General features: G+C 39.2%; 1 protein-coding gene and 1 long non-coding RNA gene across 2 annotated transcripts; both read left to right on the top strand.

The window, feature by feature from the left end:
* The first annotated feature begins 1,940 nt into the window (after window positions 1-1,940).
* On the top strand, window positions 1,941-3,353 carry LOC133557060 (uncharacterized). The gene is made up of 3 exons (XR_009807671.1): window positions 1,941-2,042; window positions 2,192-2,233; window positions 3,065-3,353. It is a non-coding gene; the product is annotated as an uncharacterized LOC133557060 (long non-coding RNA).
* An 83-nt stretch (window positions 3,354-3,436) lies between these two features.
* LOC133557833 (ectonucleotide pyrophosphatase/phosphodiesterase family member 7-like) lies at window positions 3,437-21,162 on the top strand. The gene is made up of 6 exons (XM_061908674.1): window positions 3,437-4,342; window positions 11,294-11,439; window positions 15,087-15,719; window positions 17,672-17,915; window positions 20,436-20,559; window positions 20,733-21,162. The coding sequence occupies exons 1-6, from the start codon at window positions 4,066-4,068 to the stop codon at window positions 20,791-20,793; spliced, it is 1,485 nt and encodes a 494-aa protein (XP_061764658.1). The 5' UTR covers window positions 3,437-4,065; the 3' UTR covers window positions 20,794-21,162.
* The last annotated feature ends 4,804 nt before the right edge of the window (window positions 21,163-25,966 follow it).

Genomic DNA, 25,966 nt, shown 5'->3' on the forward strand with positions numbered 1-25,966 from the left:
TACCTACTCCTTCTTCAACAACCCACCTTTATACAGACCTCTTACGTCACAGCCTTACGGCAACACCGGAGGGACACCCTCAACTGTTTGTTACATTAGTTTATGAGACAAATGAGAAGCAGACAAGTTGTGTTAGCTCTTAAAAGACTTTGAAAATATAATTATGTAAGTAAACTGTTTAACTTGTTTATTTAACTCATTTTTAAGGTGGAAAGGGGTTCAATTTGATACCAAGATGTTTATGGAAAAACGATGTTTGGCTGCCAGTCATATATTTCCACCACCGAAATAGTTTCAACATTCAGAAGTATTTCTTTGATGAAAGTATTGTGTATTTGTGTAAAGCCAATATTGACATAGTGTGTACTACCTTACAGCAGTGATTCTCAAATGGGGGTACGCATAGCCCTGGGGGTACTTGAAGGTATTGCCAAGGGGTACTTGAGATTTTTTAAAAATTATCTAAAAATAGCAACAATTCAAAAATACTTTATAAATATATTTATTGAAAAATACTTCAACAAAATAAGAATGTAAGTTCATAAACTGTGAAAAGAAATGCAACAATGCAATATTCAGTGTTGACAGCTAGATATTTTGTGGACATGTTCCATAAATATTGATTGATTTCTATTTTTGTGAAGAAATGTTTAGAATTAAGTTGATGAATCCAGATGGATCTCTATTACAATCCCCAAAGAGGGCACTTTAAGTTGATGATTACGTCTATGTGTAGAAATCTTTATTTATAATTGAATCACTTGTTCGTTTTCAAAAAGTTTTAACTTATTTTTATATCTTTTTTTCCAAATAGTTCAAGAAAGACTACTACAAATGTGCAATATTTTGGACTGTTATACAATTTAATAAATTAGAAACTGATGACATAGTGCTGTATTTTACTTCTTTATCTCTCTTTTTTTTTTTCAACTAAAAATGCTTTGCTCTGATTAGGGGGTACTTGAATTAAAAAAATGTTCACAAGGGGTAGATCCCTGAAAAAAGGTTGAGAACCACTGCATTACAGTATGTTCTTTGAATCACATTGCTTATACATTTGTCATTGTGTGTATCATTTTCAGTTTTACAAGTAAAGTGCAAGACAAAAGTGAAAAGAAGTACAAAACTAAATAGGTGTGCAAGACAAAGCAAGATCAACAACAATAAGGAGCCTGAATGGATTCATCTGCTTTGGAACTTTATTGGAACGTTTTGGATTGTTAGCTGTCTGCCCGGCTGTATAACCTAACATATAGTGAGGGCAGAACAAAGAATCTTTTGCTGCATGCATGACTTTTCCTCCTATTTTGAGCACAATACAATACTTTTACCACTACGTCATCCTGCTGTTTCCTGCATCTTTGGATCACAACTATTGCAGACATGTAAGTTCCTTACACTTACAGTCCTGAATTAACAATAAATGTAGTCCTCCGTCCACCACAAAAACAAGGAGGCACTGGATAAAAGTGAGGAGTAAAGACTGGCGGGAAAGGATTGTTCTCTTATAGTTCAACACTTAAGAGTGTAAACAAAAGTTTTGCATAAAAACGACCATCATTCATGAAACGTTGCTTATTAATTAAAAGTCATATGGCCTCAGAACAAGTTACCGTGAGAGCTTCCGTTCCTCTCCTCAACAAGTTAGGTTATTTATTTGGTAAAAGAATGGTTGAAGGGCCAAGTAAACAACTAATGTGTGCACCAACTGACGAAGAGGCAGGAGCGATTGCCAGACGGTTTGATTTATCACGTCATATCCCACATGTTATGGGGCTCAAAGGTGAAACGCACTTTCCCGTCCTTCCTCCCTCAGATGGCTATCAGAATTTTGTGACTTGCAAAGGATGGCCGTTTTACACACTACAATTCTATTGACAAATGTTTAATCTAAAAATAGTAGACGTTTTTGGCCATTTTCACAATTAATCCCTCCCACCCACAGTGTTTGGAACATCAACTGAAAAATGCCAGGCAGAGCACACAATGCTGATGCCATACGCCAATCAGGCCTCTTCCAAAGGACTCATCTGTTGCCCAAAGTAAGATTTTTTTTTATGAGGAAATATCTTTAAAGTAATCACTCTGTGTACTATATTGCTCGCATTTAAAAACAAATGGATGTCAATGTGTTTGCAAGCTAAAAATGTAACCAAACACAGTATAATCTACTTTTCTTTTTCTGCAACAGAGCATGAAAGACCATTCAGGGAAAGACATCAAGCTCTTAAAGGTAAACTGAAATTGTTTTGGCATTTTGCCTATGATTCACAATCCTTATGTAGGACAAGAACATGTGATTTTATTTTTTCATACATTCTAAATACTAAATAAATGCGATCAAATGTCCGCTCATTCTGGAGCCTGAGGGAGTCATTATATTCTCCCAATAAAGTCCTTAAAAACATCCGAACACCTCCATTATCCATCCATCCATCCATCCATCCATCCATTCTCTACCGCTTGTCCCTTTTGGGTTTGCTGGGGGTACTGGAGCCTATCTCAGCTGCATTCGGGTGGGAGGCGTCGTACACCCTGGACAAGTCGCCACATGAAGTATGTATGTAGTAACATTTACAATAACATTTACTATTTACGTATTTTGATCATTTTAATCATACGCACCGCATTTATAAAAAAAAAAAAAAAAATATTATAACTTCACTTATTATTACTCACTGCAGTCTACGTGAGAGGCATAAAGAATACTCAAACATCACTTACTGTACAATATCTGCCGTCATTACAATGCCAACTGCTAGGATGTTCATATACTTCCGTTTAGATGAAGAATTACTCATAATCCTTTTGAAGAAAAGAGGTGTGGAGCCAAGCGTCTTTTCTGGCCATCTCGCCACTGCCAGGTCTAAATTGTCTGTCAAAGTGTACAAACTTGTCGGAATATGTCCTCATCCTTCCTACTATCAATTGAAAGGCACAATTTATAATCTAGAATAAACTTCCACATGCAAGGAAGCAGATTACTACTTGATGTCAAGATAGGCACACAATCTCGGGATCACGATGCCGCTATAAATCCATCCATTTCGTTTGTCCCTTTCAGGATCACGAAAGGTGCTGGAGCCCATCTCAGCTGCATTCGGGCGGTAGGCGAGGTACACCCTGGACAAGTCGCCACCTCATCGCAGGGCCAACACAGATAGACAGACAACATTCACACACTAGGGCCAATTTAGTGTTGCCAATCAACCTATACCCAGGTGCATGTCTTTAGTGGTGGGAGGAAGTGCCCGAAGGGAACCCACAAAGTCACGGGGAGAACATGCAAACTCCACACAGAAAGTTTGTCTGAATTAGCGCTTATAATAACAATATTACTAATACTTGAACATTCAAGTCACGAAATGTACATGGGGAATCGTTGTTGTTTATTGGGTTTTATGGGCCTAATTGGAATTTGCATTGGCTCCATTTTAAGCACACTTTTTTATTAGTTAGAATGCATGAAAAAAAAAATACATCTATCTTCATGTCTTTCATAATGATTGTGAACTATAGACAAAAAAAAGTGCAGTTCCCCTTTAATTGCTGGCGACCAAGACACTCCTTGACTGGCTGAGGGATACACAAACCACCTTGCCTGACTCCTGAAAAGGAGTCCTTTTTTCGAGGTGGTATTTGGTGGAAAAAAGTTGGAGAACCACTGGGTTAGACATTTGATGTTTGAGCGCAACTCTTGATGATCTTGATTTTGATCATTCTATTGATAACCCTTGGTGCACTGCCTCACTCCTCTGCCATATACTAAATGACTGGATCCTGTCAAAACACAGTTATATAGAAATAAATCCCTTTATGAGCTGATAAGATAAGATGGTACATCTTCTACGAGTGGAAGGGCAGATTAGATATGATGATAGTCTGCCTCTTCTTTTGTAATATCGGTTTGAGGTTGAATTTTGTGCAGTATAATCAGTCCTATAAACAGATATATAGCCCATTTCTACACTAAAAACAGTGATGGATCAGTGATAAGCCACTCTTAAGACTCAACCTGCACTCACATATTTAGTCAGAACAAAGTGTTGATTGAAATTTTCAGACATGCGTTTTCTCTGCTTATTTGTCTTTGGAGTGATAGCCAGTGCTCCTTGTGCAGCAGCCCCATCAGGAGATTATGTTTCTGGGCTGCATTCTGTTTTCCGTGGGTCTACCAGGAACAAGCTGCTACTCATCTCTTTCGATGGGTTCCGCTGGGATTATGACCAAGACGTGGACACCCCCAATCTGGATAAAATGGCCAAGGATGGAGTGAAAGCCAAGTATGTCACCCCGCCATTCCTCACTATCACCAGCCCAACGCACTTCACCCTGCTCACAGGTAATAAACAAGCATTATTAGATATAGTATATATTTTCCTTTAAATGCCATTTGTAACATTTTATCACATGCAATGACTCTTCTGTACAATTTGCCTAGAAGGTAAAAATAAGAAGCAAATAATATACAATAAATAGATATTTAATGAAATAAGAGAGTAAATACAGACAGAAAAATTGTTTAATGTAGAATGTAGATGATGTATCATAAATAAAATTTTAGAAAATGATAACAAAATAATTTCATGGGAAAAAAAGCTTTTAGATTATATTCTGTAGCTTCCATTAATCGTTTAGGTGTAACTAATAAAACTGGATCAAATCCAGATTGCATGGAGCGCCCGGAACTTTAAATACACAGACAATCGAGCGCACATGAGAGGGATGTTATGTGGGTGCCATGACCTGTGTGGCGGTGAACAGCAGATTTTTTTTTGTTTTAATGCACACATGTTAAAAGTGCAATGTAAATGTTGATGATGTGCATTCATTAGAAAAAAAGAATGAAAATCATGCCAAGTACAAAACAAATGTATTTCTACTATTTGCTCTAGAATACTCATTGAGCCTAAAAAGCTTGTCGTATCTGTTTACTTGATTAATGGAACAAAGTAACGATAGATTTCGAATACTAAAATTAATGATAGCTGCAGCCTTAATTACAATACAATTAATAATAATGCCTGAATGAATGCTACAATAAATACTGTAATAACAGACATTCTTTGAGTGCTGTACATAGTCCAAGCCATAGAATCAGACGACATGTTAATGTGCTGAAGGTTTTGTTGGATGTGGTCTTACAGGTGTCTAAAAAAAATTTTTTCCCCAAAAGTCCGTCTTCCTCCATCTCCATATTCAGTATTGTTGTGTGTGTATGTATTTGATTTAATTTCTAGGTCACTTTATTGTCTATTACGACACTTGTAAATTTAGTTTGCATACTTCTCGATGTTTTCTATCAATCAAGACTACTAATTTGTTGATTTACACTGTGATTGCTTTCATTGGCTCCTGCTTGTTCTCAATCTCCTCCTAAAGAAGTTCTTTTTTTCTTAGTTTGACTTTTAAAATGTGCCTTCAAACTAATTAGGTTGGTTATTAAGATTGGGAAGCACAATAGGGCCATAGCTTGAGTCCTTCATTAATTCCAATTTGAATATGACAATTATACCAGTAAAACTGAGTATTTTATAAAGGTTTTTCATAAGTTAAGATCAGGTATTCCGAATGTGTGATATTAGAAGACCCTTGTCACACTTGGTCAAAGTTTTAAAACAAAGACAGTATTGTTTATAAAATAAAGACAGAAAAAAATCAAAAAGGTACAACTTTGATGCTCGTTAACGCCTAGTCCGTGTTTTCTCTTGCAGGAATTACTTGTTTTCATGACAAAACCCCATCTATCAACCCACATTTCGACATTTTCATAATTGCATTGTCTACTCAATGCATCTTTAATTATTAAATACATCATGGATGTAGTAATTAGCTTGGGTTAAATTTTTTAGAAAAATGTCTGGTACAGTTTTGATTACAAACTTTGATTGGCTTTTGTTCAACAGAAGGAAATTGTTATTTTATTGGGAAATACCAACCGATGGTGCTCAAGCGTCTACATGACAACATGGCACATGTAGGCAGAGACAGATTTTATTGGCCCTACATGAAAAGAGATGTGGAACAATATCTGACCAAAAGATACAGCTGCTTAAAACAGAACACATTGGGCTCCCTGCAGTCCAACATGCCTTTAAAAATGGTGTGCATGGACCCTTCATCTAGGGAAAAGCAAAGGAGCGTTTTTCCTTATAGTGCTCAACCATTTCACATACACTATATTGCCAAAAGTATTTGGCCACCCATCCAAATTATCAGAATCAGGTGTCCTAATCACTTGACCCGGCCACAGGTGTATAAATTCAAGCACTTACGCATGGAGACTGTTTCTATTTGTGAAAGAATGGACCACTGTCATAGGATGCCACCTGTGCAACAAATCTAGTTGTGAAATGTCCTCGCTCCTAAATATTCCAAAGTCAACTTTCTGCTTTATTATAAGAAAATGGAAGAGTTTGGGAACTACAGCAACTCAGCCACCAAGTGGTAGGCCATACAAACTGACAGAGAAGGCTCAGTGGATGCTAAAGCACATTGTACAGAAAGTTGGCGACTTCTTTGCACTATCAGTTGCTACAGAGCTCCGAACTTCATGTGACCTTCCAAATAGCCCACCGTACAGTATGCAGAGAGCTTTTTTGAATGGGTTTCCATGGCCGAGCAGCTGCATCGAAGCCATACCTCACCAAGTCCAATGCAAGGCGTCGGATGCAGTGGTTTGCAGCACGTCGCTACTGGACTCTAGAGCAGTGGAGTCGCGTTCTCTGGAGTGATGAATCACGCTTTTCCAACTGGCAATCTGATGGACGAGTTTGGGTTGGGAGGTTCCCAGGAGATCAGTACATTTCGGACTGCAATGTGCTGAGTATGAAATTTGGTGGAGGAGGAATTATGGCGTGGGGTTGTTTTTCAGGAGTTGGGCTTGGCCCCTTATTTCCAGTGAAAGGAACTTTCAATGCTCCAGGATACCAAAACATTTTGGACAATTCCATGCTCCCAACTTTGTGGAAACAGTTTGGAGCGGGCCCCTTCTTCTTCCAACATGAATGTGCCATATCTCTGTTAGATTAACTGGACAAGGAGCTGAACAATTTCATCATGCGCTTCAGCAAGGTCCATAAAGACATGGATGACAGAGTCTGGTGTGGATTAACTTGACTGGCCTGCACAGAGTCTTGACCTGTACCCGATAGATCACCTTTGGGATGAATTAGAACAGAGACTGTGAGCCAGGCCTTCTCGACCAATATCATTGGGTGACCTCACCAATGCGCTTTTGGAAGAATGGTCGAAAATTCCTATAAACACGCTCCGCAACCTCGTGGACAGCCTTCCCAGAAGAGTTGAAGCTGTAATAGCTGCAAAAGGTGGACCGACATAATATTGAACCTTATGGGTTAGGAATGGGATGGCACTTCAAGTTCATATGTGAGTCAAGGCAGGTGGCCAAATACTTTTGGTAATATAGTGTATTTGCTAAGGCCTACCTTACAAAAAGCTAATCTGTACGAACTGCTGTAGAGAGGATTTATAGCGACTTTGTACTACAGTTTGGATTTTTAAGCAAGTTCCACCATGAACAAGGAAGAGCATTCGAGAATGAACTGTTTCGGACACTTGGACAGATGTCAGGAGTTGGGCATTTTAGACCGTAGTAACCTTATCATCCACAAATAAATCCAGCAGAATGATACAAAAGGACGTTACTGCCGATGCTGCACACTTTGACAAAGAGGAGTCGTGGAAAGAACATTTCCCTGAATCGGTACTTGCATACAATTGCATCTACCACGAATCAACTGGCTGTTTGCCCCACTACCATCTTTATAGTCAATATACCCACCTTCCTGTTGATCTTCTGTTTGGCTTAACACAGGAGACAGACACTGACACACAAAGGCAATGCAGAGAAGTGGCCAAAAAGAATAACACAGGCATATCGCATCGCTTACCATAACAGCCAGTCTTCAAGTAGTATTCAAAATTCTACTATGACCAGAAGACTAGAAGTTAGGACTTAAGGCTGGAGACAGAGTGTTGGTGAGAAAGCTGGGTGACCGTGGTGGGCCCAGTAGGCTATGTTCTCACAGGGAGAAGAGTATACAGTATACGTGGTGAAAAAATAAGTCTCAGACAACCCTGTGTATGTCATTCAACCTAAAAGTGATGAAAAAAGGAAAATAAGAAGGCTGCAAAGAAACCTGCTGTTATTGGTAAACAATTTACCAATAGATTTCCCACAGCTGGACACCAAGAAACAGTTAAAGCCGAAGAAGCGAGCAAACTCTCGTGAAAAGGATTGACGACAGACATCAAACCGTGAATGCTGAGACTTCTCATTCAGACGAGGAGTTGGAAGGAGGCGACTGGTTGAAGATACCAGTCGCTGATTTTGATCTTTTTGATACCTGAGGAGAGGATGGAGCAGTTCCAGCAACAATGTCTGCTTGCAACCCAAAAAGACCAGTCAGAAGTCAACCTGAACCAGATCAAAGAAAACATTTCCATGACAACAGTGAAAACTCACACAGATCAGCTGAAGGACACCGGTCCGTGACACATTTGCAATCAGGCCCCGCAGAAACATGAATTAATTTATAAACTTTTACATTTTCTCCGACTTAACTTCCGCCTGTCCCACTAAACACACTAATAAACGCGTTAATATCAATCAATCAATCAATCAATCAATGTTTATTTATATAGCCCCAAATCACAAATGTCTCAAAGGACTGCACAAATCATTACGACTACAACATCCTCGGAAGAACCCACAAAAGGGCAAGGAAAACTCACACCCAGTGGGCAGGGAGAATTCACATTCAGTGGGACGCCAGCGACAATGCTGACTATGAGAAACCTTGGAGAGGACCTCAGATGTGGGCAACCCCCCCCCTCTAGGGGACCGAAAGCAATGGATGTCGAGCGGGTCTAACATGATACTGTGAAAGTTCAATCCATAGTGGCTCCAAGACAGCAGTGAGAGTCCCGTCCACAGGAAACCATCTCAAGCGGATCAGCAGCGTAGAGATGTCCCCAACCGATACAGGCGAGCAGTCCATCCTGGGTCCCGACGAGCGGTCCATCCTGGGTCTCGACTCTGGACAGTCAGTACTTCATCCATGGTCATCGGACCGGACCCCCTCCACAAGGGAGGGGGGGACATAGGAGAAAGAAAAGAAGCGGCAGATCAACTGGTCTAAAAAGGAGGTCTATTTAAAGGCTAGAGTATACAGATGAGTTTTAAGATGAGACTTAAATGCTTCTACTGAGGTAGCATCTCGAACTGTTACCGGGAGGGCATTCCAGAGTACTGGAGCCCGAACGGAAAACGCTCTATAGCCCGCAGACTTTTTTTGAGCTCTAGGAATCACTAATAAGCCGGAGTCTTTTGAACGCAGATTTCTTGCCGGGACATACGGTACAATACAATCGGCAAGATAGGCTGGAGCTAGACCGTGTAGTATTTTATACGTAAGTAGTAAAACCTTAAAGTCACATCTTAAGTGCACAGGAAGCCAGTGCAGGTGAGCCAGTACAGGCGTAATATGATCAAACTTTCTTGTTCTTGTCAAAAGTCTAGCAGCCGCATTTTGTACCAACTGTAATCTTTTAATGCTAGACATTGGGAGACCCGAAAATAATACGTTACAGTAATCGAGACGAGACGTAACAAACGCATGGATAATGATCTCGGCGTCTTTAGTGGACAAAATGGAGCGAATTTTAGCGATATTACGGAGATGAAAGAAGGCCGTTTTAGTAACGCTTTTAATCTGTGACTCAAAGGAGAGAGTTGGGTCGAAGATAATACCCAGATTTTTTACAGAGTCACCTTGTTTTATTATTTGGTTGTCAAATGTTAAAGTTGTATTATTAAATAGAGGTCGGTGTCTAGCAGGACCGATAATCAGCATTTCCGTTTTTTTGGCATTAAGTTGCAAAAAGTTAGCGGACATCCATTGTTTAATTTCATTAAGACACGCTTCCAACTGACTACAGTCCGGCGTGTTGGTCAGCTTTAGGGGCATGTAAAGTTGGGTGTCATCAGCATAACAGTGAAAGCTAATACCGTATTTGCGTATGACGTCACCTAGCGGCAGTATGTAGATGCTGAAGAGTACAGGGCCAAGGACCGAACCCTGGGGAACTCCACACGTTACCTTAACATAGTCCGAGGTCACATTGTTATAGGAGACGCACTGCATCCTATCAGTAAGATAAGAGTTAAACCATGACAGGGCTGAGTCTGAAATACCAATTCGTATTTTGATACGCTCTAATAATATATATATTACAACTCCTTTGTTATAGTACATGGGACAATGCACAATAATGGACACATAAAATGTTGATGTGCCAGATTGTAGCCAAAGGCTAATTTCCATCTGTAGTGCCCTGCAGGGTCATTGCATATAGCAGGGTTTCTTAACCTTTGACTTTCCACGACACAGGAGCCTGGGGACCACTCCGATATTAACACTGAATTAGTAATCTTACTCTTGATTTTGATCATATTCAATAATTATATGTAACCTACTTACAGTTTACTAAGTTGTCAAATGATATAAAAGCATGTGGTAATCACAAAGATTATATTATTAATTAAACAAATAAACCTTAGGCTTAGGTCAGGCTGACTTGAAAAAGAAGTACTAACCAAAAACAATACACTTACATACAGTATGTATTGTGTTGTGCTAAAATAAATACACTGAATCAATTATGAATATGTTTCTTAACTAAACTATCAACAAAATAAAGTGCAAATGAAAATACAGCTTCACCACTTTAGTCATAATTTTTGCGCTTAAGCTGTTTTTTTTATCTTGTTATTACTGCCACAAGTGTGTGAATGTGTATGTGTGAATGTGGAAATAGTGTCAAAGCGCTTTGAGTTCCTTAAAAAACAGGTAGAAAAGCGTTATACAAGTACAACCCATTTATCATTTAGCATTTATAAGTAGTGGAAAAGTGTATTACAACTGAGTACGACTGCTGCCTTTAAGGACCACAGCTGGAAAAGACATATATTAAATTATAGGGCTCTAAGGTTAAGAAACACTTGTATACAGTATATGTCATTAACGTGCTGGGCCCCATCTCTTCGCAAAGAAACACGCCTAGGGCTCCCACTACTTCAGTGTTAAAGGGAGTTGATTGTTCATGCTAATTTTTTGCAGTTTTTATCTGCTGTTGAATATCCCTGTCTTTGTTAATTTCTTTATTTAAACATGTATGTCTGACCCTCAGAAAAGACAATTCCTAGCATTTGTTTTGTAAAGAGAGCCTGAATCCCCATATTTTTCTCATGCTGCATCATTCCTATCAGGGCGTTATGTGGAGAATCATGGAGTGATTCACAACATGTGGTTCAACACGTCCACCCAGGAGAAGAAGCAGTACTACATGACCCAGTTTGTTGACTCCTACTGGGACAACGGCAGCTTGCCCATCTGGATAACAGCACAGAGACAGGTGCGCATGGCAATATACCTTGTGTTGGAATCTAGTCTTCCACAATTACATGTTATTCGATATAAATTGGCATTGTTAATGCCTCGTAAAGAACAACAGAAAAAAAATAACAAATTTAGCACAAAATTATGATGATGCTCGCTAGAATGCAGTGCCAGGCTGTGAGCTCATTAGCTTATAAGGAGCGGGACAGGGCAAATGAATGCAGGGTAAAATGATCAATCAATCAATCAATGTTTATTTAAACCTTGGAGAGGACCTGCGCTACTGATCCGTCTCCGCCTGGGACGGTTTCCTGCTGGCTCCACTTTGGATGGGACTCCCGCTACTATATTGGATCCACTTTGGACTTGATTCTCACGGTTACATTAGATGCACAATGAATTGGACTTTTACAATATCATGTTAGATCTGCTCGACATCCATTGCTTTCGGTCCCCAGGGGGGGAGGTTGCCCACATATGTGATGTCCCAGCCGATACACAAGCGAGCGGTCCATCTTGGGTCCCGACTCTGGACGAGCGGTCCATCCTGGGTCCCGATTTTGGACAGCCATACTTCATCCATGGCCACCAGACCGGACCCCCTCCACAAGGGAGGGGGGGACATAGGAGAAAAATAAAAGAAACGGCAGATCAACTGGTCTAAAAAGGGAGTCTATTTAAAGGCTAGAGTATACAAATGAGTTTTAAGGTGAGACTTAAATGCTTCTACTGAGGTAGCATCTCGAACTGTTACCGGGAGGGCATTCCAGAGTACTGGAGCCCGAACGGAAAACACTCTATAGCCCGCAGCCTATAAACCCAAAGTGAAAAATCTACTTGTTAAGATAAGAATGGGACATATACACTAGTTTTTTTTCCCTTCAACTGTATAGTAATGTAGTTTATACTTAAACTATACCTAAATCAACAAATACATGTGAGTCACTCACACTGTCCACCAGGGGTCTCAAACTCGTGGCCCCACAGGCTGCAGATGATATTTTGTGGCCCCGAACCGAAGTTTAATGTAAGTACTTTACAGTGTTGTGTGCGGAGCTGAACGAACCCCACCAATCACGGTGGGGTATATGGCTCTTAGGGGCATGACATCGACTGAGCTTGATGCAAGCAAAGAATCATTTCTTGATGAGTGAAAGTTACAGCAGTATTGCCGTGGAGTTTTCTTCTGTGCCTGGCGGACTGTCTTGTTTCCACTGGGCATACGCAGACATTCGTCCCAGCATGCTGCGTTCGCAAAAATAAAAAAATAAACTTGTTTAAGTTGTTACCCAGCGGTACATTATACGTACTCTCCATTGTAGCTTGAAGTAGTCTGTAGGTACATAGCGACACCTCTCCGTCGGCAATCACAGTCCCTGATAACATGCACAATTATTTCCATCCATCCATCCATTTTCTACCACGTATTCCCTTTTGGAGTCGCGGGGAGCGCTGGCGCCTATCTCAGCTACAATCGGGCGGAAGGCAGGGTACACCCTGGACAAGTCGCCACCTCATCGCAGGGCCAACACAGATAGACAGACAACATTCACACTCACATTCACACACTAGGGACCATTTAGTGTTGCCAATCAACCTATCCCAAGGTGCATGTCTTTGGAAGTGGGAGGAAGCCGGAGTACCCAGAGGGAACCCACGCATTCACGGGGAGGACATGCAAACTCCACACAGAAAGATCCCGAGCCTGGGATTGAACCCAGGACTGCAGGACCGTCGTATTGTGAGGAAGACGCACTAACCCCTCTTCCACCGTGAAGCCCGCACGATTATTTGTGTGTAATAATTTTTTATTTACATCGCATTATTTGCATTGTATTTGCATTGCCTCACACGAAGAACACTACAGTACATATATTTATATAAGATGTAATTTGTTTTTTGTTTCTATGACTACATTTACAACAACAACAGCATGGCGGATAAATGGTAAATGGGTTATACTTGTATAGCGCTTTTCTACCTTCAAGGTACTCAAAGCGCTTTGACACTATTTTCCACATTCACCCATTCACACACACATTCACACACTGATGGCGGGAGCTACCATGCAAGGCCCTAACCACCACCCATCAGGAGCAAGGGTGAAGTGTCTTGCTCAAGGACACAACGGACGTGACTTGGTTGGTAAAAGGTGAAGATCGAACCAGGAACCCTCAAGTTGCTCGCACGGCCACTCTCCCAACCTCGCCACGCCGTCCCTATAACAAACACTCCTGGAGCAGGTGCCTTTTTGCGCTCGCCATCCCGGTACTTTCTACCATCTACAACTGCCATGGTGTTCATGTCATCATGAAGGACATTGTATTTTGAACGACTGCATAAAACGATTAGATAAAAAAAAAAATGTAAGTTGGACATCACTTCCTGCGGTGTGAACATAGCCAAACGTGGCTTAGCCAGGTACAAAAATTGCCTTTTTTCCTCAAGCCTTTGTGCATCCACCTTGGAATAATGCCATGATACGTTCAATAGCGTCTATTGTTATTGTTTTTTAACATGGCATGTTTTTTTGTGAATTAGCACTGTACCTTACTGGTATGCTGTGATATATGCTAAACCCTGCACCAAATAATTCAGTGTAGTCTGACTCCATGACGCTAGTGTTGTACAGTAATCCCTTGACCTTCCAGATTCTAATTCCAACCTCTGTACTTTGTCCGTTTATGTTCGTTCATTTGAGTTTTTGACCCTCTAATCCTCAGGCATATGAAATGTCCACAAAAACATGGAGTTCCGCGTTTTTAAACATTTGATTTTGTGTCAAAATATTACTTCTTCATTTTTTAATGAAATATCAAAAAACTAGGATGTAAACACAATTTGCTGAACGCTCGTCTCAGGTGCAGGTACTTTCTGTTCTTCTGGCATAAAAGTCACCCTGAATTGCAGGACACCATGAATTGATTAACGTGGACCCCGACTTAAACAAGTTGAAAAACTTATTCAGGTGCTACCATTTAGTGGTCAATTGTACGGAATATTTACTGAACTGTGCAATCTACTAATAAAAGTATCAATCAATCAATCAATAAGGGGATCATGGGTGCCGAAACAAGCTCGCTCGTTAGCATAGTTAGCGTCATTTAGCTAGCGTACTTGTTGTTGCCTGCGTTTGCGATGGCGATGGTTTTGTACTTTACTGCTAATCATATTTGGATGATTACAATCTGAACAATGTTAGTTCCGAACAAGTTGTAGTTCTAGAGTATTTATTAGTAGCCAGCGAGAAGTTAGATTTTTGATATGATGGATTGTAAACAAGAGGTCACAGCAACGGAAGTATGTTACCCGAGGGGGCGTGGCTACAGGTTAGAGTTGCCAAATGGGAAACGTTTTCTGAGTTCTTTGCATGCATGTTATAGAATTGTACATTATTTTCAATGATAATATTGTTAGTAAATGATTTACCAAAAAATATGGTACATGTAAGAGTCAAAGAGTCAGCCAATGAAGGTTGGTACGTGACAATAAATGTAAAAGGCAAAATATGTTGAAGAAATGCACCCAATTGCAGAAAATTTAGTCTTGGTTATCAACATTTTCTTTTGGGGCTTGTGTGGCAGCACTTCTTGCCCATAGAAATTGTCCCCTTTTTTTCTCGAAGGTTGCGTGAATCCTACATTTTGTTTTATCCTTTTTTAGGGTCTAAAAGCAGGCTCTCTACATTTTCCTGGCACGGCTGCTACCTACAAAGGAGAGATAGTGAAAGTGAGGAAAGTGGAACCTCGTTTCTATGACTATTCAAACGAGACAGAATGGAGGCGTAACATCGACAAGGTTATCGGAGAGTGGTTCCACCAACAGGACCTAGACTTTGTCTCCTTGTATTTTGGGGAGCCAGATAAGGTTGGCCACAAATATGGACCTGATTCCCCAGAACGTCGGGAGATGGTCCAGCAAGTGGATCGTACTGTGGGCTACATCCGAGATGAGATCTATTACCATGGTCTGGCTGACCGACTCAACATCATCATCACTGCTGACCACGGGATGACTAATGTCTTTCGGGGAGGACAAGTTCAGGAGATCATCTTGTCTCAGATCCCAGGTTTTAGCTTCAGGGATATCAAATTTCATCTTGTGGATTATGGCCCTGCTGGAATGCTGCTTCCAAAAGAAGGGATGTTGGAGAAAGTCTATCAAGCGCTGAAGGGAGGACACCCTCGCCTTCACGTGTACAAAAAGGAGGACATGCCAGAGAGACTACACTACGGTAATCACCCACGACTTCTTCCCATCATCCTCTTTGCTGATCCTGGATATGTCATCAATGGGGTGAGAAACTTTTATGTATTTTGAAAATAGTTTTATTCTTTTTTAAATCAAACTTGATTTCAATTTGATGCATGTTTTGTATAAAAAAAAAAAATCATGTTTTTCATCATTAAAATATATGCAAACCATCCTGACATAACTCCGACTGGGGATCAAACCCAGTAGGAATGCTTACAAGACCAGCACTAACACTGCTCGCCAGTGGGAAGATGATAACAGGAAAAAATTGCCATTACTGTATTTTATTATCCGTGATGGAGCAGAAACAGACTGGGAATATGTTAAAATTTCATATGAAGCACCTTATCGTGTATTAATTTACATTTTATACACACTTCACCACACTCCGTTGTGGTGAAGAAGAAACTGAGCCGGAAGGCAAAGCTCTCAATTTACTGGTCGATCTACGTTCCCACCTTCACCTATGGTCATGAGCTTTGGGTCATGACCGAAAGGATAAAATCACGAGTACAAGTGGCCGAAATGAGTTTCTTCCGCCGTGTGGCGGGGCTCTCCCTTAGAGATGGGGTGAGAAGCTCTGCCATCCAGGAGTAACTCAAAGTAAAGCCGCTGCTCCTCCACATCGAGAGGAGTCAGATGCGGTGGTTCGGGCATCTGGTCAGGATGCCACCCAAACGCCTCCCTAGGGAGGTGTTTAGGGCACGTCCAACCGGTAGGAGGCCACGGGGAAGACCCATGACACGTTGGGAAGACTATGTCTCCCGGCTGGCCTGGGAACGCCTCGGGATCCCCCGGGAAGAGCTAGACAAAGATGCTGGGGAGAGGGAAGTCTAGGCTTCCCTGCTTAGGCTGCTGCCCCCGCGACCCGACCTCGGATAAGCAGAAGAAGATGGATGGATTGATGGACACACAAAAAACAGGGCCACTCACATATTGCAGGGACCTACGCACAGTGCGTGATCTGCTCTGAATGAGAAAGTTGTTGGCTTAGTTAAAGGTAAAGTACCATTGAGTCTATATTTTTTGTGTGTTTCGGAAGTGAAAATGAGCATCATAAAGTTAAAGTCCCAACGATAGTCACACACACAGTATGTGTCGCAAAATTGCTCTCTGCATTTGACCCATCCCCTTATTCCACCCCCTGGGAGGTGAGGTGAGTAGTGAGCAGCAGCAGTGGCCGCGCTCGGGAATCATTTTGGTGATTTGAGCCCCAATTCCAACCCTTGATGCTAAGTGCCAAGCAGGGAGGTAAGGGGTCCCATTTTTATAGTCTTTGGTATGACTCAGCCGGTGTTTCAACTCACGACCTACCGATCTCAGAACGGACACTCTAACCATTAGTGATTCCTGTTCATAGTTTTGCACTTTTTCAACAATATGCCATAACATCATTGATTTATTGAAAAAGAAAGCCATGGACCCCTAAAAAGTTCTGGTATAATGAATATATAAATACAAAATATATTGTTGAATAATGAAGAATTATTCATACAGGTGTAAAAAATGCCACACATGAAAGTATAATGTGTAAATACATGCAGTCTTTATGATTAAATTGTCAGACATGAATGAATGAATTCAGGATAAATGATATCAGACACAATCTTCTCAGCAATCTTCTCTTAACGTGGACCCCGACTTAAACAAGTTGAAAAACGTATTCGGTTGTTACCATTTAGTGGACAATTGTACGGAATATGTCCTGTACTGTGCAATCTACTAATAAAAGTTTCAATCAATCAATCAAATCATCTGACCTGATTTACAATTTACAATATGTGACACAATCAATGAATAGTCCAGCTGCACTTTGTTGGTGATATACACAACATCTTAAAACTATTGGAATATTATTATTTATTTGGAATATTATTATTTATTTATATTATTATAATATAAGTATTTGCACTGGATTATGTTTCAAAATCTTCTTGGTGAGCATCGCCCTCTACTAACTATTGTTGTTTTCTCTTCTTTCTCCCCAAATCTAGTTGTTTCCTGTCCAGTTTCACAAAGGAGAGCACGGCTTTGACAATGAGGTGTTAGACATGAAGCCCTTCTTCAGGGCAGTAGGGCCTGACTTAAAAAAAAATGTAGTCGTTGAACCCTTTGAGACGGTCAATGTTTACACATTGATGTGCTATCTACTTGGCATAGAACCAGAGGTCAATGATGGGCACCTAGACAACACTAAACATCTGCTGATCCCAAAGAAAAACACAGGAGACAATGACGGTAATAAATTTGACATGGCAGAAGACATTAGGTCAGTTATACTGTAATGTTACTGTTATACTGTATAGTTGCATTAGGCAAGGCAAATGTATTCATATAGAGCACAATTTTTACACAAGGCAATGCAAAGTACTTTACAGAAAATTACAAGAAGGCAATATTTTGAAAAAAATCGCAAAAGTAATCATAATTCAAACTAAAAACATACAATAAAATCATCATTAAAAAACTTTTATAATTCAGATTGATATCAAAGAGTGTAGATCAAATATTTTCAGTTGTCATATGTATAATTAGATAACAGTGTTTTAGGCTGGTTTTGAAAGTTGCCAATTTTGAGGCCTGTCTTACATCTTCTGGAAGACTATTCCAGATTTTAGAGTCAGGACCATGTTTGGTTCTGACTCTGGGCACCAGCAGAGGTTCTCAGAGCTCAATATGGTTAATATGGTTCTAACATGTTTAGAAATGTACTTTGGCACAATACCATAAATATACTTGCACACAAGCAGAGCTGTTTTAAAGTCTATTCTCTGAGCAACTGGAAGCCAGTGCAGTGACCTAAGCACTGGATTAATATTGTCATATTTCCTGGTTCTAGTCAGGACTCGTGCAGCAGCATCTTGGATGTACTGCAGCTGCCTTACAGTTTTTTAGAGAGCGCATTAAAGTGGTCTAACCTACTGAAGATTAAGTCTGATTTAGACATTGAAATCCTGACTGTTGAGGATCTTGCCAAAGTACACTTTCACAAAGTTTTGGCACGTGATCTTGTTTATGTTGCCGTTTGTCCATCAAAGTACTGTAGGTTGCCATAACCAAAAGTTACCAAAAGGCCAGTTTTCTTTTTATAAATGTTTTTAAATGATAATACATAATTAGTGAATGGAAAAAGAGAGCGTCTGATGGTCTCAAAAGTGTGCTTGCTCTTTACGTTTGTTTCTTCAAAATATGACTGTTAAACATTTTAAAATTGCAAAACACAAGGCCAGCATTTGCCAATATTCTTGTCATGCATGATTAGCATTTAAAAAGCATATTTTCCCACTAACTGAAATAGATTGTCAAAAACTTCAGGGGCATACGACATTAGAGATTGGTCTGTAATAGCGCTGTATTAGCAAATAACGTGGCCTTAAAAAAGCTGCACATTTTGGATTAGATTTGAAGCTGCTGAAGTCAAGTAGATGCCAAACATATCTTGAAAAACAAAACCAAAAGTATGAGTCCTGTATTGTGCCGGGGAAAAAAACAGTTTGTGAAACGTCAATTACTTGTTTTCATGACAAAACCCGTTCCATCAAACAGCATTTTGACATTTTCATAATTGCATTGTCTACTCATTGCATCTTTCATTATTAAATACGTCATGGATGTAGTAATTGGCTTGGGTTACATTTTTTAGAAAAATGTCTGGTACAGTTCTGAGCACAAACGTTGATTGGCTTTTGTTCAACATAAGACGAGGAAAATTGTATTTTATTGGGACATACCAACCGATGGTGCTGAAGCGTCCACATGACAACATGACAGATGTAGGCAGAGACAGATTTTATTAGCCCTACATGAAAAGAGATGTGGAAGAATATCTGACAAAAAGATACAGCTCTGCATAAAACAGTACACCTTGGGCTCCCTGCAGTCCAACATGCCTTTTGAAATAGTTTGCATGGACTACCTTCATCTGGAGAAAAGCAAAGGCACCATTTCACATACACTATACTGCCAAAAGTATTCGGCCAACCATCCAAAAGATCAGATTCAGGTCTCTTAATCACTTGACTCGGCCACAGGTGTATAAAATCAAGCACTTAGGCAGGGAGACTGTTTCTACAAATATTTGTGAAACAATGGACCTCTCTCAGGAGCTCAGTGATTTCCAGCGTGGAACTGTCATAGGATGCCACCTGTGCAACAAATCTAGTCGTGACACCTTCTCACTCTCATGCCTCTGTCACTATTCAGAATAGAATGGCAAATTTCCCCAGACATGATCATTGTCCTCTGTGGTGTGCAATGTTAATGCTGGTCTTGTTAACAGTTGTACTGGGATTGAATCCTCAAAATAAGACTCTGCTCAGGGCTTTAGTTTAGCTGATGGAAATGCAATGGAATGAAACATTTTGAGGAAGAGGATAAGATTTTCATCACTTTCTAGGGTTTTTGTGTCAGACCGGGTAACTAGTTGTTAATATTCTTATTTTTCACAAAAAAATGTTTATTAATGAACCACAATGTTTCCATATATTCATATAACTCCAAAAAATGTGTCTAATTAAATTCAGGTTTGAGTCAAATAGTATGAACATTTTTTCCCACAAATTTGAAAAAAGTAGGGGTAAAGATAACGGGGTCAGCCCGCTCTGACGGGTGTCCCTTATTACTTTTTAGAGATTTGACAACTATAATGATGTGAACATACTTATTGGGCAAATCAACCTTTTTATTTAATTTCTGTGTGTCTGGCCAATTCACATCATTTATTGTCTCCTTGAATGTGTTTCTTCTGCCTTATTGCAGGTCAAAAACAGGATACAGTGTCACCGCTTGTGATTGGTTTATCAACAGTGACTGGGTTTCTGGCACTGGTGTTTGTAGCAGTGACTTCCCACACGTTCTGGAAAAGGAGGCCAGCAGAAGAGAGGTAAGAAGAGGGAAGCAAATTCAAAATGCATCTCTTATTAGTTGGATTTTATAGATTCATGTTCATAATTAAATTTGATTACAATACGTTTTTAATGCGTTCATTAGATGTATTAACTTGGCACCCAATAAATGCTAATATCGTAAATTCTGACTTGTTTTCTTTTATTTCAGTTTTGAACAGAAGTACAGTGCTGATGAGGAGACCACACACGACAAGCAAACCAGTTTCTGAGAGCTCACAAAAACATTATCCTTAATTGCAAATTAGCACTTTCCGTTCCTTTACATAGCACTATTATATGAAATACATGAGGTATTATTAATAATTCTTACCATAGAGTCATTGATTTGGTTGGTTTGTTCGTATAGGGAATGTTAAATTAAATGCCTCAATTTTTAAGTGTTATAACATTGTGGGGGGTTTAATCATTTCAAGACAATTGTGTTTAATGACCATGATCATATGCAACATATGATCAATACATCCTGCATTCTTCTGCTTTTGTGTACCTTCAACGCGTTCCTTTTATAACCACTTTGTAACGTCTTACCTAGATGAACCTTATCACGCTTGAAATAAATCCTTCATTTGAAACGCAAAGTCCAGTCTTTATTAAATTCATGTGAGAAAAGGTTGCTTTTTTTACTGGTCACAAGCTGTTTATGACAGCAAATTCAAAATATGCACTCACTGACATTTCTCTATTACCTGCACACTTGTAGAATAATTTCGCATGTGTGTGGAATGGATTTGTTAGTGACTAAGTCTGGAATTACACTGCAAGTCTGAGAGTCTAATTCCTGTACAGTATTCACCTACAGTATCAAAGGGGTGTCCAAAGTGGGTTCCTTTAAAAAAAAAAAAAAAGAGTACTAAATTAAAATAACTGCAATAGTGTAAAACAAAAAAAGAGCAATCAATTATATATAAATATATCTGTGTTGGCCCTGACGATGAGGTGGTGACTTGTCCGGGGTCTATCCCCCGTTCCGCCCAAGTGCAGCTGACATAGGCTCAAACAGCCCCCGCGACCCCCAAAGGGTCAAACAGTAGAAAATGGAAGGATGGATGGATGGATGGATGGATACCACTTTAAAGTAAGTACACACTGTTAATCAATAATAAAGCATCAGTAAATTCAGAATTTATCATTTAGAAAGCATATTTCTGACAAGAATACTAATTACAAAATGCTGTTTACAAACACAGTTATAGATATAACTGTGGCAGGGGGCGTGGTCCGCGCGTTCCCTGCGGGCGGGGTGTGTGCAGAAATTGGTCATGAAGCAGCTGACAGGTGAGTGGATAATCTCAGCTGGAACGAGTTATCTAATCACCTGTTCCTTTATTAGCAGCGCGGGAGACCGTGATGGGGAAGGACGGACAACACGGAGAGGAGCGTGCTGAAAAGTCAGATCCAAGAAGGACTCGAAAAGAGAATTGCAAATACGGGCTTCAAAGCCTAAATGATTATTCTGTGTAAAGATAAAAAATTGTAAAACCGCTGTGTGAAGTGTGCGGAAAAGTCACTGATCCAGAAGACGCAGGTACGAGACTTTCTACAATAACCATAAGAACAGGTCTACATACTGTATGTAGAATGTAAATGTATATATGTCTCGAGAGAGTTTTCAAGTTTATTGTTCTTCGGTCAATGGTCAACAAAGCAAAAAAAACAGTTGTACATTCATAGATTGAAAATAAAAAGTTGTACATTCATAGATTGAAAATAAAAAATTAAAAATGTTACAGACCGAAAGGGTTTAGGCTGAAGTTAAACACTTATTGCGCCTAAACCTATAAACAATTTCAAGTACAAAATAAACTTCCGAAAGTTATAAAAAGTCCTTTGCACAACTTATTATAAATACACATTATAAACAACATTATAAACAACATGAACGTAGTTCAATTTTATACACAGTACAGGCATGTGAAATATCCCTGTGTACATATAGACCTTTGCACTAATTATATATACAATATATACAAACAATTGTACTTCTATTATTATTTATATTTCATGTTTAATTTTTAATTAACATTAATCATAGTATTAACTACCATGTTAATTCAAGAGTGATATATTTTTTCAAGACATTGGTCTTAAAGTGTTTTTTAAATGTGTGAATGGAACTGGAACATTTTAAGGAATCATCCAAGCTGTTCCACAGTTGAACTCCTCTAACAGAAACACATCTACTTTTTAAGCTTGTTCTTATTTTTGCTTTCTGAAAGAAAGCTGAACCTCTGAGGTCATAGGGATTCTCTCTGGGTTTAAATCTCACTTGTAAACACCCAGGCAGCTTGTGGTTATGAGCTTTGAAAGCCACAATAGTAGTATTGAGGTCAACAAGATCGTGCAGTTTTAATGTTTTTAATTTAATGAATAGAGCATTGGTATGGTCATGATAATTCACATAAGTTACAATTCTAATCGCTTTCTTTTGAAGTAAAAATATAGAGTTGATGTTTGATTTGTAATTGTTTCCCCAGATTTCAACACAATAGTTAAGATATCTGTGTTGGCCCTGCGATGAGGTGGCGACTTGTCCAGGGTGTACCCCGCCTTCCGCCCGATTGTAGCTGAGATAGGCGCCAGCGCCCCCCGCGACCCCAAAAGGGAATAAGCGGTAGAAAATGGATGGATGGATGGATAGTTAAGATATGGGAGTATGAAATAATTATATAACATGATAAGAGCCTTTTGATTCACAGAGTTTTTAATTTTATTTAACATAGCAATATTTTTTGCCATCTTTGTCTTAAGTATATTTATGTACAGTTTCCAATTTAATTTATCATCTATATAGATTCCCCAAAATTTTATTGAATACACCCTTTCTATCTCCATATCATCAATTCTTATATGACGCTGTATGTTATTTTTCCTATTTCCAAAAATTATATATTTAGTTTTATTTAGGTTGATTGATAGTTTATTGGCATCAAACCATTGCTTTAGTATGTGGAGTTCGATCTCTACAGTCTCTAGGAGTTGGTCAAGGTCTTGCCCAGAACAGTACAGACTTGAATCATCAGCAAAAAGAATACAGTTGATTTTTTTAAGGATTTTGGAAATATCATTAATATACCGTAAAAACAATTTTGGTCCCAGTACAGAACCTTGGGGTACTCCATGTGTTATGATCTTTTTGTCTGAATCTACATTGTTCATATGCACATACTGCTCTCTGCCACCAAGATAACTGTTCAACCAATCATGAGCAAGACCTCTGACACCATACCTATGCATTTTGTTTAAAAGTAATGTGTGATCGATGGTGTCAAAGGCCTTGCTCAGGTCAATAAAAACACCAACAGCAAACTCCCTCTTATCAATTGCAGTGGTTACCTCCTCAACTAGTTCCATCACTGCCATGGAAGTGGACCTGTTGGATCGAAAACCGTATTGGTGTTCACTTAGCAAGTGATGCTTATCAATAAAACTGTCAAGTCTTGACACAAATAATTTTTCAAGGACTTTTGAAAATTGTGAGAGTAAAGAAATAGGCCTATAGTTTGTGAACTGATGCTTATCTCCACTTTTGAAGATGGGAATGACTTTTGCCGTTTTCATTTTCTTTGGGAAGACACCTTTTATAAAAGAAATATTGCAAATATAAGTGAAGGGAACAGCTATAAAATCAACAACTTCCTTGATCAGAAAAAAGTCCAAGTCACAGCAGTCTGTTGACTTCTTGTTTTCCTGAGAATTTACAATTGTTTTGATTTCACTTTCATTAACGGGGGAAATAAAAAATGATTCTAAATTGTTTTGAATGGTTTGTTCATTAAATTTTGCACTGTTTTCAGGTTGTACAATTTCATTTGCTAGATTAGGTCCAACATTTACAAAAAAATTGTTAAAAGCATCAGTTATCCCTTTAGGGTCATTTATAGTTAGATTATTTTCTATAAAATAGCTAGGATGTTCCTTATGTGTCATGTTTTTTTTTAATGACACCATTTAAAACTTTCCACATACCCTGGATGCTATTTTGATGTTGTTCTAATAGGTTACAGTAATATGTTCGCTTGCAGTGCTTTATTATTTGTGTTAACTTATTTTTGTAAGTTTTATATTTGTGTTCAGTTTCTTTGGTTCTGTACTTTAAATGTCTTCTGTAAAGATAATTTTTCTTTTTGCAAGACTTCAGTATTCCTCTTGTGATCCACGGTTTGTCTTTAACGGTGCTGTCTTTAATGACATGTTTTTTAATTGGACAGTGCTTATCGTTGTTTTAAATGCATAATGTCAGGACTGGTAGTCAAGGTCATGTCGTGTGTTGTTTTTATTGCTTTTCTTCTCAATGTTAGTGTTTTGTTCTTGTCTAGTGCTGCTGTTTTGGTTACCTCTTACTGTATGTGTCATCTTGCTGTGACGTGGCCACTTTTTGAGCGCTGTTCTTCACACCTGCCTTCGTTTATTGATGTGTGTCCCCACCTGCTGTCTACACTAATCATGCCCCCCTATGTACCCGGTCTTGCCATTCACTTGGTTGGAGTACATTGTTCGCCACTGTGATGTTTGTTTCACGCTATGCTAATATAACTTTTCCATGCGATCCATTTTCCACCTTCTTAGTTCCAGCTACTCATTTTGCTATTTTAAGATAGCGCTTGAAAGTTTGAAAGTAATAATAATAATGGATTGGATTTTATATTGCGGGTCTTGCTCGACTCTGAGTCGTTTATTTACATGGCTGAATGCAAGACTCTGCTTAAGTGTTGATCTTTCTTTAACAAGTTTTAAACGTGCAGCATCATTAATTGACACAATCGTGGTCTTAATTGTTTCAGGGGGAAAAAAGATTTTTGTGAGATTTTTCTCATTTCAAGCGTGAACGCAAAAATGAAGAAAGTCGGATTATGAAGTTTATAAGAGGCGGGGAATAGCCTGGATAGCAGCCGTGACACAATCAAACATGACTTTTAACGTCATCACCTGGTACATGTAGGTGTGTTCACGGCATTTTCAGACTGGTAGGTTTGAATCAAAGCATATTTTTTTCAGTTACACACGTAGCATTTAGTAATATATTTGCGAGCCAAGATAGCTGTGGGCGATAAACATTGTACAGTACTTTGAACAAAAAACATGTCTGTTTACTTGGGTAAGCACAAAAATAAATGAGTACTATTTACGGAGCAGTAGCAGAGTAATTAAAGTATTTAAAAGTAATAATGGGCTTGTTTATTCAAGGAAACCCTCACTCCATCGCAAACACATTAGAGATGAAAGCCGTAGATTACGCACAATTTGAATGGAGGCCTTAACAGATTTTACATTTTGAAATTCTTCACCGGAAAAAAAAAAACTGACTGCGTTGATGACGTATAGACAAGTTTGGCTCCAACAACGGTGGCATCTTACTCAAATCATTTGTGAATTGGACGTGCG

This window comes from Nerophis ophidion, linkage group LG08 (assembly GCF_033978795.1).
Source record: "Nerophis ophidion isolate RoL-2023_Sa linkage group LG08, RoL_Noph_v1.0, whole genome shotgun sequence".
In the NCBI taxonomy this organism is placed as follows: domain Eukaryota; kingdom Metazoa; phylum Chordata; class Actinopteri; order Syngnathiformes; family Syngnathidae; genus Nerophis; species Nerophis ophidion.